The sequence below is a fragment of the Thermobia domestica genome, chromosome 2 (genome assembly GCF_964235325.1).
Source record: "Thermobia domestica chromosome 2, izTheDome1.hap1.1, whole genome shotgun sequence".
NCBI classification, from domain to species: domain Eukaryota; kingdom Metazoa; phylum Arthropoda; class Insecta; order Zygentoma; family Lepismatidae; genus Thermobia; species Thermobia domestica.
This window is the reverse complement of record NC_137455.1, coordinates 171,599,691-171,621,407: the sequence shown is the minus strand read 5'-3', so window position 1 is coordinate 171,621,407 and position 21,717 is coordinate 171,599,691. Positions and strand designations below refer to the sequence as shown.

General features: G+C 34.5%; 1 protein-coding gene across 1 annotated transcript in view; it reads right to left on the bottom strand.

Annotated features, from left to right (window-relative positions):
• Positions 1-21,717, bottom strand: part of LOC145677243 (kinesin-related protein 2-like) — a 335,651-nt gene that overhangs the window by 284,345 nt on the left and 29,589 nt on the right. The window contains exon 2 of the mRNA XM_081747842.1: positions 2,254-2,441. Coding sequence (XP_081603968.1) covers positions 2,254-2,441 — 188 coding nt within the window. The remainder of the gene's footprint in view (positions 1-2,253; positions 2,442-21,717) is intronic.

Here is a 21,717-nt window from a genome sequence, read left to right as displayed (position 1 = left end):
TAGGGTCGAAATGGTTATTACATTAATGCTGGTTACTACATATACCCTGATATACTTTTATTCAAAATTAGCTATAAGCAGAGACCGGATGTTTAGGCATTAAAAACCTGGAAAATAGGCATGCAAATAGACACTTAACATTTAAAAAATAGGCACTAAAATGTAACTCGAAATAATTAAGATAAATACTCAATACAATTAAAAAATAAATTCAAGTCATAGATAATGTTCAAAAAATACAGAAACATGTCTGTTTGTTAATATCAGTACACACAACAGTCCAAAGTTTTATATTTTATCACTACAAACAGCAGTTCGTAATTTACAACTTTTGATTTGTACTCACAGGAGTTCATACCACAACACGCAAGTCAGAAGATGAAATATTGGCAGATTTCAAACAAAAAAAAAATAAATAAATAAATAAAAATAATAAATAAATAAATAAATAAAGTGTTCCGTGTGTTTTAATTCAATACATTCAGATGGTTTGTCGACACGTGGAATTATTCATTCCGATTGCACATGATTACAAGATGTTTTTTTGAGATTTTCAACTGATAACTTATGTCTTCGATCGGATAACACATATTTCAAAATTGAGAACGATCGCTCTACTTCCACAGATGCATATTTGAAGCACACAAGAATGTGGATCAAATTCGTTGGGTACATTTTCGTCTTTAAATACTTGTACAGTTGTTTTTAGCTCCTCCAAATCCTTATTGACTGCAATAACTCTCTCACATTTCTCACGAACCACCTGCCCTTGGCACCTGGCACAGAACAAATTATGTCCACTACAGACTGAAAATGTTCCAGGGAGTTGCTCAAGATTTTATTTTTCTCTTAAAGGAACGGTATCGCATCTGGCAAAATTGAATAGTGGGTAGCAATGAAAGCTAAATGTTTCGAGAACAATGGCTAAATCGCTATACTAGTGGTGAAGCTTAACCTTCACCAGCCCAGAAGTTAGTTTCTCTTAATTTTATATTTCTCGGAAGAGACAGAATCCTTTCTTGAAGTACGAAATTATATATTTTTTTCAGTGAAGTCTTATTTTCAAGAAAATGCATAGAATAGGCAACATTAGGCACTAAAACAATTATTTAGGCAGAAAGGAGCGAAATAGACAAAACAGGCAAAATAAAGTTGGTTTAAATTGAAACTATAATCCCCCATATAATGTTTAAAATGTTATTTTTGAACATATCTTTAATATTTAAGAATAGGCATTTTGCCTAACATCCGGTCTCTAGCTACAAGCAACGGTCATTTCCAGTTCTTAGTTCAGAACCTGGATAAAAAGAGAGAAAGAAGAATATCCATAAAGCCCCGACAATGGACAACCGTTCCATTGTCTGGATGTTATCGACCGCTGTTCTGTAAGCCCGTATTCTCGTATGTAATGTAGGTTGCATGTAGGCAAGGCGTTCTTAGAAACTAAACCAGAAATGTCCCTAAATGTTGACCCTCTCCAAACCTTCCCGAGACGAAGATTAAAAGAATAGCTTCGTACACTATTACAATCTGGTGAAGATCTATTTGTATACAAAATTTGGTTTCTCCTAGGTGACTTCTTTCTATGCGAAAAACTGATAACAGACACATACACGCATTATTTTATTATTACATTTAAAACAAAACAAAAAAAAAACACAATCTAGCTGACTAAATTTGACTGAAATAAAATAAATTTCGTTCAATTGACGAAACTTTTTTTTTCATATCTGAATACTTATACTTTCTTCTATTTGAGTTTAACCGCGACGAGACTGGGATTTTCTCCTTGCATGTTTGAAAATACAAGTATTTTCATATGTAGTTTACATTCAACGGCTTTGGCAGAGAAAATTGAGGGGGAGAGATAGCTAGCTCGCACCAGAAGCTCGAATTTTTTTGAATACTAGATGAAGTTCTTCAACTTTCATTATTTTTCTAGTATATAGACTATGTTTTAGTTTCTCGCAAAACGTTTGGAAGATGATTCTACTCATATAAACAAACCAAAAAAATACATGAAAAAAGTCAAAATGAGTATTGGTCTGAATTTCTATACATAAAATGAAAATATCAACCTATTTCTTGTTTCTAATGTTATGTAAATCTTTGAAGCTAGGCGTATCTAAAACAAAATAGGAGAAAATTATACATACAATGGATAATTGCTATAAATGCTAAATACAACCCACACTGAAGAAATTTAAGTGAGTAAGCATCGGTAATATATATAACATAGTATATTGTTCTTACCTTTCATTTAACTGTCGTTCATTAATGGCTTTGGTAACAAGTTCTCTCTCCAGTGAGTATCCTCGAATCTTCTCTCGTATTTTCACCAATTCTAATTCTAATTGGTCCTTGACAGGTAATTTACTACGAACCGATAATTGTTTCACTAACCGATGTCCACCAATCCACAGTTTAGTACCCGGTACGTGCTGTAAAAAGAGACAGAATACAAATTAAACTGTTGTCATTTTTTGCCAGACGTGATTTAATATTAACAGTTATTTTGAAAAATAATTCTATTGGAAGCAAAATAAACTATACCTGATGATGGTCTGACTACAACTGTAAATATTAATCTGTAGTTTTATAGATATAATGTTTTCTTTTCATGTGTGTGTTTTGAGGACCAAACTCTGTTTTGAACACAACCTCGGATACAAACCAGAGTTATGATTCAAATCACATTTGAACAATAGATGTAGTTTTTTACATTCTCGGCAAAACAAACCATCAAAATTGCATGATTATGTTTTAAAGGGGACATTCTCATTGATCTCTTGCATAACTGTACCACTTATCCTACTATTGATCTTAAAGTTCAGATAAAATGGAAAGCTGTGGCCATTTACAATTAAAACTCGTGAATATGAAAGATGTAATAAGCATATGTGATATACACTATTAGTTTCAAGCATATTTTCTTTCTAAAAATGAAATAAATTGAATTTCTAATCCACATATTCTATATTTAGTATAAAGTTAAAACGTACCTATAACAAATTTAAGTATGACACTAAAATAACAGAACAATACATGGTATTGACAGAATATTCACAATAAAGTTTTCATGAATTATTAGAAAAGTAGTGTGCTATTCAACAGTTTCATTTTAGGCAATGAGAAATACGGGCTAATCGAAGTTAAGATAGTCGTAGTCTTATTCTAATTCAATATTTGTATCAAATTATTTGAAGCTATATCCTTTTGCTTCACATAATACAGTAAAGATGCTGTATGTTTCAGCAATATATGATATAACCACATAATTAGTAGTGCCACAGGTTGCGCTTATGTGAAAAAAGTTACAATAAGGAATTTTTATAGGTAATATAGTAATCGTTAAAACATGATTTATTCTTTCAAATTTCCCATGCACCATTTATCGTTATTCTTATTAAGATTTTATAAAACATCAAAGGAATGATTGCATAATATTTAGTCTACAATGAAGAATTAGAAATTATTAATAATTATCCAGCTTGGATTTAATTAATAATGAACACTTTCTTAAAATGAAAATTTAAATAAGGAAATGACATTGACAATTACATCATTCTTTCACTCAATTTATCATAAGAGAGAGAAAATTAATACACTAATTAACAAAAGTGACGACTTTGGAACTGAAAAAAAAAGAGAAAGTTTATAAGTAACAATATAGCATATCACAAGTGCATTACTCTTTGTGATTTGATTAAATATCGGCTTGAATATAGGTATATTACTTTCAGAAAATATCTGCTTGGCTTTATTTATTCTTAGAATACCGAATAACATGCACCTTTTAAATATTAATGATCTATCTCAATTTATTGTGCTTAAACATTTAATGATGTTGCACCAAAGTCTAAGGTAACCTTCAAAACTTAAACTAATAGGATTCTAAAAACTTTGATATATCACTATGCACTAAACTCTTCTTATATATAATCATCAATTCTCATTTAGTGACGAACTAAAGAACAAATATCAGTAAAAATCTAGTAATACGTTATCGTTTCTATCTTCAGAGTTACTAGAAAATTATCTTAATTCTTAGCCCCCACATGCGAATCTCGAATATTTTTGTATTTCGAAATCCCATTACTAACGGATCGCGGTGTCTCAGTGGTAGAGCATTCCCCTCTGATGCATGGGGTCCTTGGTTCGATCGCAGCTTGCGCCAAGTGAGCTTTGTGGTGGACGAACACCGTGTGCCTAGTTCTTCTCGGGGTTCTATCGTTTCCTCCCACTTTCTTCATTCCACCATTTCATTCATTTCTCATCATCACCGTCTCCTGTAGCCTAGCCGACATAACCATGGCACATAAAACTTAAAGATTTAATTTCATTTTTTCACATTACTAACGTCATTATTAGTATCTTTATACTTATGTGTACCTAAGGAACAACTTTCTACTTTAATAAGTATATTATTTCAATAACTATAATTCACAACACAAAAGAGATAACTTATTCAAATACTGATAATAATAAATTAATGTTTATATCTGGTGATTTTAAAGCGCATACTGTGAAGAAGTAATTTTCAGCATTATGATCTTGAAATTAGTCTTTTACAGCTACTTAAATAACGAATAAAACGAATTTGATTTTTTCCTTTCACATTCCCTCTCTCTCCGGCTTTTTAACCTATCAATTATTTTTAACTTGTTAGTTCAGATAGTAATGTCCTAGTTTTTCTTTTAAAAAAAAATACCGTATTCAAATAAATAGTCTTTTCCATTGAAACGTGGGACAGAAATTAGTTCAAATCCTTTCCATTTCTCAGAGAGAAATCTTGGATACATGAATTGCTTTATTTCTACCACTTATACCACTTCGAGCACTTGCGAGAAGTCCACAAGAATGAATACTGCGAAATAATCGCATTAGAAGCATTTAGAATAAGAGGATGGAGCAAATTAGATTATGTAGGAAAGAAAATGTTATTGCAGAGTTAAAAAAAAAACAAGGGAAGATATTAACTACTGTATATTGATGATAATAAGATAATAGCTCGAGTATTGTCAGAGGGAAAAAACAGATTCTGATTAATATCATGGAGCAACGTTTCTCAAACTGAAGTTAATGGAGTAAAAGTGGTCCTCGGAGTCTGCCTCTGTGATCCTCTTAGAGTGAACATTAATTTAAATACTGTACAAGACAGAAAAAGTTAAATTCGAGTGATTTTCAAATCACACACCATAGTTGAAATTTCTAAGTTTGGAAACTATTCGGCACGAAAAAAAAAATTTTCAGTATTTCTCCCAGCCCTCAAGTATTAAAGAAAAAATATTTTGTACCAGTAATACCGATATGAAATTAAGGGAGATTTTAATTTATACTGTTTTATGAACATAAGGATAGTGTTATTAACATATGCTCAAAACATTCAGCGAGTTTCTAAATATCATTTACAACGCTTGGGAGGTGAAGTGTACAGAAACAAGAGAACAATTTTAGTAAACATTTCATCGGGAGTTCTTTGTTTCAGAGATACAGGCTGCCGAAAGTATGGGAACATGAACTTTGCAGGTTAATATTTCCAAAACTACTGGCCATAAAGCTAAGTTGGCATTAGATTTGTAATCAGCTCTATCTAAAATCTCATAAATCAGATTCTTTCAGTATTGGCGTAAGGAAAATTAAGAAATTTTGTTAGGATATTTTGGCAGCAAAAATGAGCGCCGAATCATGATGTATGAACGGACGTTCTAGTAAGTATCAAAAATTCGTTGACGGAATTAATCGATATTTCGAACAGAATCAAGATAGCCAAATGGTTTTATTTTTGGCTTGTGCGTGGTTGCATTACTACGAAAGGGAGATAGTATATTTGATAAAATGAAATTTACATAGTATCTTCAGTTTACTATCCCACAATCATACCCTGCAGGTTAAAGTAGACAGATGGTTAATAATACTTAATGATTGTGCAAGAATTAGTAGATTGGAGAGATATAATGCTCGTATACGGGAGTATACGTCATATACCCATCACACATTTTTATAGTCCAGTGTATACTAATCTTAAATTTATCGAAGTATGAGGGTGTGTGGGAGTGGGAACACGCTTATTTTTTAAATGGCCTAGCGTATACAAATCTAAAATTCTAGTATTACATCACTGGTAGAGTGAGAATGTGGGAGGGAACAGGAGTACCCCCGAAGAAAACATGAACATGGTGTTGTCTACCACAAACTCACTTAGCTGGGATTTAATCTCTTACCTTTTGTAGTAGAGGTGATCCTTTACTATTGAGTTACCATAGTATCAACACGAAAATTGTAAGCATCACTCACCGTACAACTCTCATTGGTTCCAGTTCATAAGTTCGAAACACTAGTGCTTTCACCCTATTAAAAGTGATCTTTGAAATTAAATGAGATACTTATCTAAACAGTTTTTAATCTCTTGTAACTTTGTTCCTATTCATTCAAAATTCATGATATGATGATCATAGTATTAGATACTAAAGTACTTTAGATGTGCATCGACCCATCTGTCTCACTTGCGTTATTACTGCTCTAGAAGTCACCAAAACTTGGATGTCTGTGATACTTTAGGGTCCTTAATTTGCAACACTGAATAACAAATACGATATTGTAAGTTTTCATTTGACATGTAGATTTCAAACGTGTAATACTTTGGTGTAGTGCCATTTGAAAAATAACTTTATGTTGGGTTGGCAACACTGTTAGCCTGGTGGTATCGCAGTGTATATCAAACAATTTCTCCCCTGTCGATATTTGCATGATATAAAATTTCAAAATGTTTTGTTTATTAATTTAAAATCTACAAGGATGTATCAAAATAAATGGTCCACCCTGTATATACAAAATGTGGTGTCCTCCCACTTGCGTACATTCTCACTTCCGTACATGTCAATTCCTTCTCAGTTCCGTACAAGTGCCAGATGCAATGAAATGTCATGATTTAAAAGCGAGATAAGAATTCCCATTTCCGTACAGGTTCAATAGTTGGTATTATTTCTGTGAACTTTTGTTAGTTTTTGAGCAGAGGGTGATATGGAACCTAAAGGTTTCGTTTCGAGTAGCAGCCACAGCAAATAAGAATCCTTGAATAGTTTCATTTTGCAGACTGCTTAACAGACAAACACGACCTTCTTTATTGATGGCACTTTAAGAGCTGCAGCAAACTTTTCTCCCAAATTTTTGTAATTCATGCAGATATTGGAAATTCAATAGAGGAAACTAATGTGATTCCAGTGGTTTTTGGCCTTCTCCCGAATAAAAGAAAGCATCTTTTCACTAAAAAAGAAAGAAGTCCCGAACTGAAAACCTGAAGTTGTAATGGTAGACTTCAAGGAAACAGTAATAAATTCTTTAAGGACAATTTTCCCATCAGTTTCTATAAGTGGGCACAATTTTCACTTTAACCAGTGTCTTTGGCGTAAGATACAGGATTTGGGCTTGGTTACAGACTACAAAAACAATGATGATATAAGACAGCAGGTTCGAATGTGTGAGTCATTAGCTTTTCTTCCATGAGATATGGTGACAGTGGTTGGTTGTCTATTAAAGAAGATATTCCCTAAGCTTGAGCAGTTCTATGACTATTTCGTTGACCAGTGGCTAGAAAGTTCTACAATCCCAGTAAGCATGTGGAACTGTCATGAAAAATGCTATAGAACAAATAATCCCGCAGAGGGTTGAAATAATAGATTAAATACTCTGCTAAACAAGCAAAATCCTCATGTCATTGAATTAGCCCGTTTTCTCAAGCTAGAAGCCAGGACAAGTGACCATGCTTACGACAGAAAGTATCTCAGCTTGCAAGGTACAAGAAGAAGAAAAAAATATATATGTAGCTTGACAAAAAGATCTGTAGTTTTGATGTTTCAAAAGATGTTAGAAGATGGTTTGGTTGCAGTTTCATTTATTCATAAGTTGACATAAACTGTAAAATTGTGTGTATATATATATTGAAAAGAATTGCATATTGGTGGTGGTAACAACGTTAAACGTTCTATTGTGCATGGACCAAGGTCATAGAAGATCCAGATACTAGTTCGACGAAGACCTTTATAAGAGCCGACTTATGTATCCCTTTGATGTGATTTGTGAATTCACATCAAACACATTTCGTGGATCCATTGCTCGAATTTGAGTTCAACATGAAGAGTTGAGTCGGAAAAAAATTACAACAGTATGGAAAGCTTGTATATATCTTTTCGTATTTCCTTGAGCATGCAATTCCATATCCTCCTATGCTCAAACTTTATTTAAAATGCACAGGAACAGTGTCAGTTATTAAACATGTACGGAAGTGGGAAATCTTTTATCAATGTCAAAATATGTCGTGTCCTCGCCCATGGCACTTTTACGAATCTGGGAAGGATTTTGACATGTACGGTTCTGGGAGGTAATCACAAAATGTACCTGTATGTATATATGTTGCAGCATAACTCTGGAGCGCCTGGAACAATTTTAACCAAACTTCGTACACGTATGATTTACATGCTGGAAAAATTATCATGGGGGTAAGAAATCCTATCACTTCCATGATCGATATTAGTGCCGAATTCATAGTTTCCCGGGATCAATGAGATGAATAGTGACACTCGAGATAGCATTTCAAGTCCAAATTCAGCCGCCAACGAGGGTAAGATACTATAGTACCACTAAGAATAAGGGTGAGAAAAGAGTGACACATAAAAATAATCGAAAACGATTAACATTAGTGTCAAATTCCTAATTTTCGGGGTTGGGTGGAAGTAGGAAGGGGCGACATGTAAAAATAATCTAATAATAAACAGTTGAATGAGATAAATAGTGACACACCAGATGCCGTTTAAATTCAAGTTCAATCTCCAGTGGAAGTAAGATACCCCTGGTGTTCCTAGGAGTTATGTGGGAAGGGGGCGTCATTTAACGAAAAAAGCCGATATTAGTGTCGAATTTATAGTTTTGCAGGTCAGTGAAGTGAATAATAATACTCCCGATTCCGTTTAATTCGAAGTTCAGTCTCCATTGGCGTCGAAGTGAGAGGTTGGGGATGAGAAGGGGTGACATTGCGGATTTTTATTATTAGACTAACTGAAATGTTTATTCTAAGGGAAGGAAAGGATTCCAATTGTTCCCATAATCCTATTCTCGCCATATGAAGAACAGACATTTCAGCTAGTAAAGAAAGAAAAAGAACAGTCAAATTAGTATTACGTCATTGCTATACATCCATAAAATGAGAAAACGTACTTCTGATGTTTACTCTGTAATACCCTTAAAGTCCACCTTTAATTCAGTAATTGTAAGTTCAGAATAAATATAAGACGAAAAACGTTATTTCTATGAAAGTAGAAAGTACAGGTTGCTCTCAGTTTGGGTCATGTGCAAGGACAGCAGTTTTATTTTCCATGACTTTGATATTGACAAGAACTGATGTGATCACTACTAAAATTAGGCCTCCTTTACCCTTTTCCCTTCCACCAGGTTTCCCCAGGTATCCATCCCACAGAGATTAAGTGAACTCCCAGTTTCATTTGGGCTAGGGCAAAATGGGAGAGTAAATCTCCGCCCCATCGAGGATCGAAACCGGGCTGTCATATTAGTAGGTAGACGTTAGTGTCATGTTAGTACTGTTAATAGCTACTGTCATGTTAGTAGCCACCGTAGTTGCAACTTCATCAAGGAGGTAAACATTATTTCGAAAAAGAAAAAACGACTTTTTAACAGATTGTATTGCATATTATAGACTAATTTTAACGAAATAAGACATTTTCGAAGAACTTCCGGTTTAAAGTGGGATGTGTATCATTATTCGTTCTATTTCCAAGGCTTAATACACCCACTGAGTATTGAACCCTCGAATAATACACACTTAGAAAGCACGAGCGTCAGCCAGGTAGTCATGAAGGGGTATGCGGCTTACAATAATTCCCCAGTCAAGAATGAGGTGAAAATGTAAAAAGAGCAAACAACAGGTTACAAGATTGTACTACAATACTTATATACTTTTAATCTCACACAACTTATTTCAAGACTATCGAGACGAGACCAGGATGAGACCGAGACAAGTGTAACAAGATCGAGATGGCGATAGTCTACTCGAGACGAGATCGGAATCAAAATCGCTATTTGTCAACCGAAACGACACCTATTTGATTTGATTTTCAGTTCAGCGTCCATTTCAGCAGCGAAATTATATGAGACGTGGACCTACAGCTTAATGTGGGATCTGAACCACATGAGCTCCCGCCGGGAATCGAATCTGGGTCTCCAAAGCCGCGTATGCTAACCGTTTAACCACGAGGGTTCTCGAAATTGAGACCGAGACTGTATCTCAGCTTATCTCGATACCATTCCTACTCAGCTCTATAACTAGTAGTTTCTGTGGTATTCATCTTCAGTGTTCATTATCCTACGCTTTCGGCATTTTCCTACGCTATATTTCTCAAACAAAGCGATTGAGAGGAATACTAACTGGATCGTTTTTCGTCTTGTTCCTATGAGTAAATTCATATCCCAAGCGTTGAAAACGAAACATATACTGGAGCAATCCACATGAAATCGACCAATGATCGTTTCTGACAAAATTTAGTTTTTGAATAATTTTTTACCTAAGTTTGTACCATATTCAGGGAGTTAAAAACAAGTATTCAATTATTTTTTTTTAGCCGGGCATGTTTTGTCGTAGCGGTCATTTTGTATAGGCGCCTGAGCGTATTTTAAACTTTTCAGAGGATTCCGTTAAATGCTATAACTTTTTAGATTTTAAAGATAATGAATTCAAACCAAAACTATATGAAAGATAGTGAAATGGACAATATTTTTGTGTTCTGTGAACAATAGGACGTACTTTAGAACGTCGAAAAAAAGAACTCTGAACATTGAGATTGGAAACCTAGAAATGGCCATTTTGGAATGTACATTTTGAAACGAAATAAATGAGACTCACCTTCAATTCTTTGTCTGCACAGAGACTAGGTAATAGACAATGTCCCAAACAAGTTTCAGATCTGAGAACCATATACTTGATTTTTTGGAAATTTTTAAACATTGAGCATTTTCGAAAATCGTGTATTTTCACCATCAAATATCTAAGGAAGGACGCAAGTGATAAATCTAAAATTTGCAAAAAATGGACGATAGTACTTTGCAGTAACAAGTGAGTAAAATTGCATCACTAAGACGTGAGTCGTTTCTGAGTTATAATTTTTTTCTTCACTGGGACTTAATATCATGAAGCACCATGATGCGTGGATATAAACTTTGTAGCAAAAGTCAAAATAACACGACAGTAATGTTAAATGGGTAAAGTGTGCACAATTTATGAATCGTATCTTGTACGTACAAAAGAACGAAACGCGTCTGTTATTTCTTTTCTGCCTATATCGCTGCTGTGAAGACATCAGTGAGATAAACAGTTGCCTAATTTGTGTATAGAGTTTGGCACTGATATTGAAAGTATGATCTGTTGGAATTGTAAACTCTGTGGGTGAGAGTTTCCGGAGAACCTTAGTGATTGACACCCACACCTTGTCATTCGTACATAGTTTAAAAGAGATTCTTGGACCATGGGATGGAAAAAGTGAACAAAAAGATCGTTATTTTCCTGACATGTCTTCAATTCTCCTAATCCACCATTTCTCGTAAATATTGGCTACGGTATCATTAGGTGCAAATGACAACATGCTATGTTTATGTTCTTCATAACATCTGATTTGTGTTTGCGTCAAAGGTACAAATTTATGATATGATCTGGTATTGATAATTCTTTTACAAGTACCAAATCTCGAATTTCTTGATGTTTGACTGCACTTTCTTTCGATGAAATATAGATAAATTGTATGCCTGAGACACCATCAACACAAAATCTGAACGTCTGTTCAGCTATTAAAATGACGAATTTCCCATCATTGCTACAACTTATAACTCAGAAACTACTCAAATCTCAGTAATGAAATTTTACCCACGTATTACTGCACAATTGTTGTATATTTTGTGCAAATTTGGGATTTTTCACTTGCGTCCTTCCTGAGATATTTGTAGATGAAAACACATGATTTTCGAAAATTCACAATGTTTAAAAAATTCCAAAAAATCAAGTATATGGTTCTCAGATCTGAAATTCGTTTGGGACGTTATTTATTATCTAATCTCTATGTAGACAAAAAATTGAAGGCAAATCTTATTTATTTCGTTTCAAACTGCACATTCCAAAACGGCCATTTTTACGTTTCCAACCTCAATGTTCAGAACTTTTTCTTTTCGGAGTTCTAAGGTACGGTACGTTTCAGTGTGCACAGAACCCAAAATGTTGTCCACTCCATTATCTTTCATATGGTTTTGGTTTGAACTCATTATCTTTAAAACCTAAAAAGTTAGAGCGTTTAACGGAATCCTCTGAAAAGTTCAAAATACACTCAGGCGCCTATACAAAATGGCCGCTACAAATCCACGAGGCTAAAAAAATTAATGAATACCAGTTTTCAACTCCCTGAATGTGGTAAAATCTCAGGTTAAAAAAAATTTAAAAATAAATAAATTTTGTCTGCAACCTTTGATCTGGAAATTGGTCGATTCCATTTGTTGGATTGCCCCTACTTTCGAAGCGTACCAGAGTAGGGTGATCTGTAGAGTATTCTGAGTACTAAAAGTGGTCTGTATTTGAAAAAAGTTTGAGAAACGCTGTCATACGTGTATGATGGTAAGAAAAAAAAAGTAAAAGAAACATAACATTAATGGAATGAATGGAATTAGTAAATGGAAACATTTGATCATTGTTAGAAGTAGGGAGTCAGTAGTAGCTAAATAAAGCTAATTATGTTCATGCTATTGGTTCGAGATATTATTCCATATAATGGTCCTTAATGGTTTGGTTCCTTATTTTCGTTAGGAGCTCAAGTGGTTCAGTATTCCATGTTTAACTATAGACTCACGTCTCATATATGTAGAATTGCCGCTGTAAAAGAATCGGTGCGGAACAAGCTAAAACATCAATTTGGCATAAAAGGTGCCGGAAGAAGCTATAATCCGTTTTTCATGTTCGGAAGCTATGATCTAACCTGCCTCGGTAACAATGAAAGTAAAATGACTCATTAATTATGATGGTAGCCTTTTGTGACGGTCAAGGAATGCCGATCATATCAATTTTCTTTTTTAAATCTAGAATTCAGGTTTGCTTTAATACTCTTATTAAATAATCCATATAGAGAACTTTACACGCAAAAGTTTGAGTCAAACACTGGAAGCTTCCTCAAAGTTCAGATGGAATTTGAAGAAAAAGCTGAAGTGAATATTTAGCAAGTTTACACAGTCTATAGCAAGAAGGCACGTTGTTAAGTGAATGCAAGTACACACATAAGAGAACAACTAGCTTTTAACATCAACTCATATGCAACCATGCGTACTCATGTTCCGTAATAATTCTTCAGCATGCACTCACAACATGTTACGTGCACATTTGAAAATGTGGTTTTCTGCTACAAGCACACGTTAAATATAAGCATATTTTCTAAATATGAAACCTTAGTCCTTCATTTTATCTCAAACTTCTTGGTAGCAAATGGAACATGAACTAGTATGTTGTTTTTTCTTTCTTTAAGAAAGAAATAATAATAATAAAATCGACTCAACTTGTTCGAATCACGGTTTCTTGTAGTTATAATTCTTTTCACAACATACAGTATCCTTCAATAACCTGAGGATCAATATTCTTGCAAAAGAATTTCTTGTATAGGTTATTGTTTAAAACTCTAGCTAAGGGTCGCTTCTTAGTATTATTGATAATAAAACCTGATATTTAGATGTGGTAGTAAATGTGTGAAAGATCATGTTGGGAGTGTTTCCGGGTGCTATTTATTCACATGGACTTCATACGTAGGTTGGACATATCTTAAAAGTCCCAACATACAAGATGCAGAGAAACAACAACATAATTCCGGGCGTCATTCATAAATCAAAATGAAAGATATATCTAACAAGAATTTTAGGAATGATTCAAAAAATGGATAAAAAAGATTGCGATCTTGGCCAATAGTCAGTTTTTGGACCAGGGACCACAAATTTTTTTTTACGCAATAAGCACATCATACTTAGTTAAGTGATAGTTTGGGTTTGCTTACACTATATGTAATTCTCCAAATATAAGGCGTAAAAGAAAATTTTTGATTGAATGAAATATATTGGATTTTTTTGATCAGGGGTCACAAAATTTTTGAACGGCCCTTAAATCAAATTTTCTTATCTTTTGCTGAATAAGCCCATTACAATGAGTTAAGTGATAATTTTGGTTTGGCTACATTATATGTAGTTCTCCAGACATATGGCCTACAAGAAAACTTTTGCCTGAAATATATTGGATTTTTGGGATCTACAAATTTTTTGAACGGCCTCTAATTAGAGTTTTCGCTTTTTTTTTTTAACGGAATAAGCATATCATACTGAGTTAAGTGATAGTTTGGATTTGGCTCTGTATAGTCCTCCAGATATAAGGCGTACAAGAAAATTTTTGATTGAATGAAATATGTTGGATTTTTTTGATCAGGGGTCACAAAATTTTAGAACGGCCTCTAAATCGAGTTTTCTTATTTTTACGGAATAAGCACATTACACTGAGTTTGGGTTTGGTTACTATATGTAGTTTTCCAGATATAAAGCGTAGAAGAAAAATTTTGATTGAATAAAATATATTTGACTTTTTTTTATCAGGGGTCGCAAAATTTTTGAACGGCCCCTAAATCGAGTTTTCGTATTTTTTTAATAATAAGCACATCATACTGAGTTAAGTGGTAGTTTGGGTTTGACTACACTTTATGTAATTCTCCAGATATAAGGCCTACAAGAAAATTTTTGATTGAATGAAATATATTGGATTTTATGGATCAAGGACCACAAAATTTTTGAAGGGTCCTAAATCGAGTTTTCTTATTTTCTGTGGAATAAGCACATCATACTGAGTTAAATGATAGTTTGGGTTTGGTTACACTACATGTAGTTCTCCAGATATAAGGCCTACAAGAAAATTTTTGCCTGAAATATATTGGATCTTTTGATCAAATAAATATGAGTTAAAAACGGGGTTTTGCTTGCTTGGTTTAATTTATTACGATAGCATCCGCTTCTTGACAATGTTTCGGGCTCCCAAATCGAGAACCGTTGGGCTGAGTGGAGATTTCAGAAGTCTCCCCACCGAGAAACTTTCAATACAATGGTGAGAATAGTACTGTACTTATACGGAATTTAATAGGACTCACGAGTATCACGCACTTATATACGAAAGTGTGCGGCGTACATCCACTTATAGTTTTATAGTTCAGCGTAAAATCAGCGTATCTCGTTCCACAATTCTTCACCGCCAATTAAAATTAACTCGGCCGGAATTTTGTCTACACACGGAAATTTGTGTAACTTCTTTAATTTCTTTACAGCAATTTCTATTCCTGTTCTGTGAAGCTATGGAATATATGGTACTGCTGTGTGCATTTTCCATTCTTCACAAACATTACGTTTTTGGCTGCATATAGCGGGCAGTGTTGCTCTCAAGCAACATCGCATTCTATTGCGTTATCCGCACGAATTATAACTTCAGTGATAATTTAATTAGCATTATTGCTTGCATACAATATTCATATACATGATGTGCGGGGCGCTTCTTTAGATACTTCTAATCTTCGTCAACAGGGGACAGTCAAATTTAGTATTGTAGAAGTTTTATCTCCTACGTTCCGTGAAAGTTCTTTTTTTATTTTTTTTTATTTGTTGTTTCTTGCTCTGTTGGAAAATATTTCAACGAAACTGTTGGTAATTACTGAGAGTATTCTTATGATATTTTACTATAATAGGGCAATGCTGCTCAGTGGCTACACATAAGACTTTTTTTATGGCAATGTTGCTTTGAAATAAACACCCTGTATTTTGTAACCAAAGTACAAAAATACTTTAAAAATTACAAAATTATGATCAGGAACACATGGTTCAATCATAAAGCAAACTAAAGATTTTAAAGGTAATGTTATCAATGCTTGCCCATTAAGGGTTAAGCAACTCATCAAAGGCATCTTTCCACACGAATGTTTTTGTGTATCTTCAAGTTTATTAACTTTAGTTTCCAAAAAATCGCGTTTCTTTGTTTTCAAGAAGTTTTTGAAATTTCTCGCTTTATGTCAAGGAAATTTTGTGTAATTATATCGTTCAGATTTTGTAGCTAACGCAATTTTTCCAGTTTTCTCTTCTCTGCAAACTTAGTGCATTCCTGGTGGAACCATGGTGTGTTCCTATGTGTTTTCGCTTGCCCCAATTTTTCTTTTCCTTAAGTTTTAATGCTATTCCTTATTTCAATCCAAGTATCATCAAGACTAGTGCATTCCGAACCATCTAAAACCGAGAATCTATTCGACACTTCAATCTGGAATTCCTCTTTCATCTGGTTCTCCTCTAATTTCTTTAAATTAAACCTCTCCGTTTTCAGATAATAAATATTTCCTTTATTCAACAACAATCTCTTTCTTATTACCGCTGCTATCAGGTAGTGATCAGTGTCACAGTCAGCTCTTCTGAGCGACCTAACATCAATTATGCTAGACTGTCTTCTTGTGTCTATTAAAACGTGATCAATTTGATTATGTTTTTTTTTCATGTGGTGTGATCTAAGGATATTTCTGAGCAACGTGATGTGGGAATTTTGTACTCTTCACGATGCTCTTTTCCGATGTTGTAGAGTTCACGAATAACCGTCGTCATTACCTTTCTGATGCAAACTTTCGTTCCCTATAATCGGTTTGAAAATATTCTCTCACCCTCCTTTGCATTGATGTTCCCTAATAGAATGTTAATATGGTATCGCGGAAGTTGGTCAAATACCCATTCTTTTTCATTAAAAAAAAAAAAAAAAAAAAAAAAAAAAAAAACAGTCTTTTATATCGTCATCCTTATCTTCTGGGGGTGGGAGTGGGACATGTACATTTAGAGCAAAAATATCACACCGCCGACCCTTAAGAGTAATAAAAGAAAGTCTATCATTAACAAATTCAACCCTTTTAATTGCTGATATTATTCGTTTATGAACGAAAACCTCTGTTCCTAGTTGGTGATTTTTATTTCCTTCCTCGTAAAATAACGTAAAATTTCTGGAATACATTGCTCCCTTTCTTTCCCATCTAATTTACTGAACTCCTACTAGATGTATCCTATATTTCTCTAACTCACTCTTTACGGATTTTAACCTGCCTGTCCTATAAAGACTTCTTATATTCGACGTTCCAAATCTTAACTCTGGTATTTCAAATTAAATACCAACGAAACACTGAGAAATGATACAATCAGATTCTTATTAAATCACAGTGATATGTAACACGAGAAATAGAATGATATTAAAACAAGAATTTTAGGAATATTTTTTAAAAAAATGAATCAAAAGGTTGCGATCTTGGCCAATAATTAGTTTTTGTATCAGAGGCCACAACATTTTTGAACGGCCCTTAAATCGAGTTTTCGTATTTTCTACGGAGTAAGCACATTATACTGAGCAGTATTGAATTCAGACATTTTCAGCCGGGGGAGGAATGTGAAATCCTTGGGGGAGGGGATTTTGAGTGAAGTAATTTCTACATTTTGTGATTGAAATTTTGAGTTTCTCCGGGGGCGAATAAATTTTCTTCGGGAGGAAATTCACCCCGGGCTCCCCCTGAATTCATCCTTGATACTGAGTTAAGTGATAGTTTAGGTTTGGCCACACCATATGTAGTTCTCCAGATATAAGGCCTACAAATATTTCATATTGGATCTTTCGATCCAATAACGGTTTAAAAAAGATGTCAATGGCATTTGTTATGTTACACAGTAATTTAACAACAAAAACGGATAGTAAATTTGCCAAGGATTCTTTGTAATATTACGGAAAACAGTGAATATATGGAAATGGCGTCCACTTTTGAAATTTCATTTCCACTATAGATTCAGATAAGTAGAATAGAAAGAAAATCAACACAGAATCTTCAACATGGATTAAAGCAGTTGCATAGTTAATTGCGGATACTTTCGTCTGACATGCTACGTGGTGGATACGTTAAGTGTCTGAAGGTCACAGAGACCGTGGACAACCAATGCTATGCAGAGACAGTAATAGAACTGCTGAAAAGTTGATGGGTTCGGTTGGTTTTGACTTTAACGACCCTTTCAACAGCGAGGCTATATGAGACGGGATCTACTGATTAACATGTAATCCGAACCACATGAGCTCCCGCCGGGAATCGAACCCGAGTCTCTCACGCCAAAGGCGCGTACGCTAACCGCTTAGCCACGAAGGAGCTCTAGTATTTTGAAAAGTTGTATTTTTAATTTTATGCTTTCACCGAATAGATAATTTGGTTAGTATATCTTTCTAAAAAGAAAATAAAGTGAGAATTAATTATTCTTTCTAAAATAAAAGAAAAGAAAAGTACGTCTTATACACTTTCGTTTGTGAGAATTGCAACACAAAGAAAAACACGTGTTGGAAGAATGCAGTTTGTACCACAGATTCAGTATACACTTTCGTTTGTGAGAATTGCAACACAAAGAAAGGCACGTGTTGGAAGAATGCAATTTATATCACAGATTCACTACATGACTATAAAGAAATTATTATAATTTCAGAACTGTACAACACTTATAAACAGTAACGAACGGACAAGCAGAATTTTGGTAATGTGGATACAGATTGGAGATGGATTAGATGGTAAAACAAATATATTAACATATACGTAATAAATACATTTATGCACTAAAGAAAATGCATACATTGTTTTGGATATACGTATGTATGTACCCAGTGTCGGCGATTGGGTTAAGAGTAGGGGGTCAAGACATGATCTGAATATTTGTATATCAATATTCTAACACTTTATTTGACGAAGGGTTGTATAACTAATAGGATACTATCTTTTTCAGTTAAAATACCGTATATAGTATTTCATACTTTATTAAATAAATTGACAAGAGCAACGCAAAGTTGTCACTAGCCCTTTATACTCTTAAACAACAAAGGTGTAAGTAGAGAGTTCATTTATTGCTCATGAACACCTTAACCCCTTACCGCATGCCGTGCCATATATGGCACATTCCCCTTTTTTTCACTTTAGCTTTTTTGTGATTTGTCAAAGGCACCAAATGACTGTTTTGTCTTCTGTATGAGATATTGACGTGTATGAATAAGAGATTTTCGTGTCATAGTAGTAATCGCCCCACTTGGTCTCACTTTGGACTTTGACCCCGACCTTTGTGACGTCATAGGTCAAAGGTCAATGACCTTGGCCCGGGGTCAATGACCTAGGGGTACCTAGGACCACCCCCTCTAAATTTTGGCAGGGGTACCATGGCCCACCCCTAAATTTTGGCAGGGGTACCTAGGACCACCCCCCTTAAATTTTGGAAATTGCCAAATCTAAAAATTTGGTATGGTAGCCTAGGACCATAGTATGTACCTCTATCAGTATTGGGGGTCTATGTCGTTCCCTTTTATGGGTAAAAAATTGCCAAAAATTGAAATTTCGGAGGTTTTTGACCTAATTTATCCCCTTTGATGAGGTGTTATTACCCTATATAGTTATATGGGCGTATACAGGGGTCCATTACCTCTCATAAGACATGGGTATATAATGCACCCATTGAAAAATTTGGGAGGGGTACCTTGGCCCACCCCTTAAATTTTAGAAATTGCCAAATCTAAAAATTTGGTATGGTAGCCCAGGACCATAGTATGTACCTCTATCAGTATTGGGTGTCTATGTCGTTCCCTTTCATGGGTAAAAAATTGCCAAAAATTGAAATTTCGGAGGTTTTTGACCTAATTTATCCCCTTGGATGAGGTGTTATTACCCTATATAGTTATATGGGCGTATATAGGGGTCCATTACCTTTTATAAGACATGGGTATATTAATGCATCCATTGAAAAATTTGGGAGGGGTACCTTGGCCCACCCCTTAAATTTTGGAAATTGCCCAATTTAAACATTTGGTATTATAGTATAGGACCCTAATATGTATTATGATAAATTTGGATGGTCCACCTCGTTCCCTTTTAGGGGTACAAAATTGCCAAAATATAAACGTAAGCAATACGTTATACCACGTGTTTGGTTTTTGGTCGATTTTATCCCCTCTGATGAGGTGTTATTATCCTATATAGTTATATGAGCGTATACAGGAGTCTATTGCCTTTTATAAGACATGGGTATATTGGTGCACCCCGGGAGGGGTACCTTGGCCCACCCTTCAATTTTAGAAATTGCCCAATTTAAACATTTGGTATAATAGTATAGAGCCCTAGTATGTATCACTATAAATTTGGGTGGTCCACATCGTTCCCTTTCATGGGTACACAATTGCCAAATTTTAGTACAACCACGTGTTTGGTCTTTTGACCTAATTTATCACCTTTGATGAGGTGTTATTATCCTATATCGTTATATGGGCGTATACAGGGGTCTATTACCTATCATAAGACATAGATACATTTGTGCACCCCGGGAGGGATACCTTGGCCCACCCCTTAAATTTTGGAAATTGACCAATTTAAACATTTGGTATTATAGTACAAGACCCTAATATGTATTATGATAAATTTGGGTGGTCCACCTCATTCCCTTCTAGGGGTACAAAATTGCCAAAAATATAAACGTAAGCAATACGTTGTACCACGTGTTCCGTTTTTTACCTAATCTATTCCATTGGATGAGGTCCTATTACCTTATACGTTATATGATCACGTATGGGGATTCATTTCCTATCATAAGACATAGGTACATTTGTGCACCCGGGAGGGGTACTTTGACCCACCCCTTTAATTTTGGAAATTGTCCCTTTTATATGTTTGGTATTATAGTATAGGACCCTAATATAAATTACTATAAATTTTGGTGGTTCACCTCGTTTCCTTTCATGGGTACGAAATTGCCAAATTTTAGTACAACCACGTGTTTGGTTTTGGCTCAATTTATCCCCTTGGATGAGGTCCTATTACCTTATATGGTTATATGGTCATGTATATATTGGTCCATTTCCTATTATAAGACATGGGTACATTGATGCACCCTTTAAATTTTTGGAAGGGGTACCATGGCCAACCCCTTAAATTTTGGAAATTTTCCAATTTGATCATTCGGTATCATAGTACATGCCTCAACATGTATCATGATAAATTTGGGTGATCCATCTTGTTCCTTTCATGGATAAAAATTGCCAAAATATAAACATAAGCAATATGTTGTACCATGTGTTTGGTTTTTGGCCCAATTTCTTCCCTTTGATGAGGTTCTATTACCTTATATGGTTATATGGTCATGTATAGGGGTTCATTTCCTATCATAAGACATGGGTACATTGACGCACCCTTTAAAAATTTGGGAGGGGTATCTTGGCTCATCTACTCGGTTTTAGAAATTGTTTAATATAAGCATTTGGTATCATAGTACAGGACTTCAATATGTACCACTATAAATTTGGATGGTCCACCTCGTTCCCTTTCATGGGTAAAGAACTACCAAAAAAATCAAATTTCGGAGGTTATTGACACCTATTTAGCACGTTATATGGGTATGTACAGAGGTTTATTACCTTTATATGTTTATGTTCCCTTTTAAATTTGGGAATTATCAAATAACAAAATTCGGTAAACGTTTTCTAGGACCCATTGGTATTCCTCTTATGGCCAAATATTCAAAATTTAAAGGTTATTGACCGGCTTTATTATTGAATAAGTACAGGATTTATTACTTTTTCAT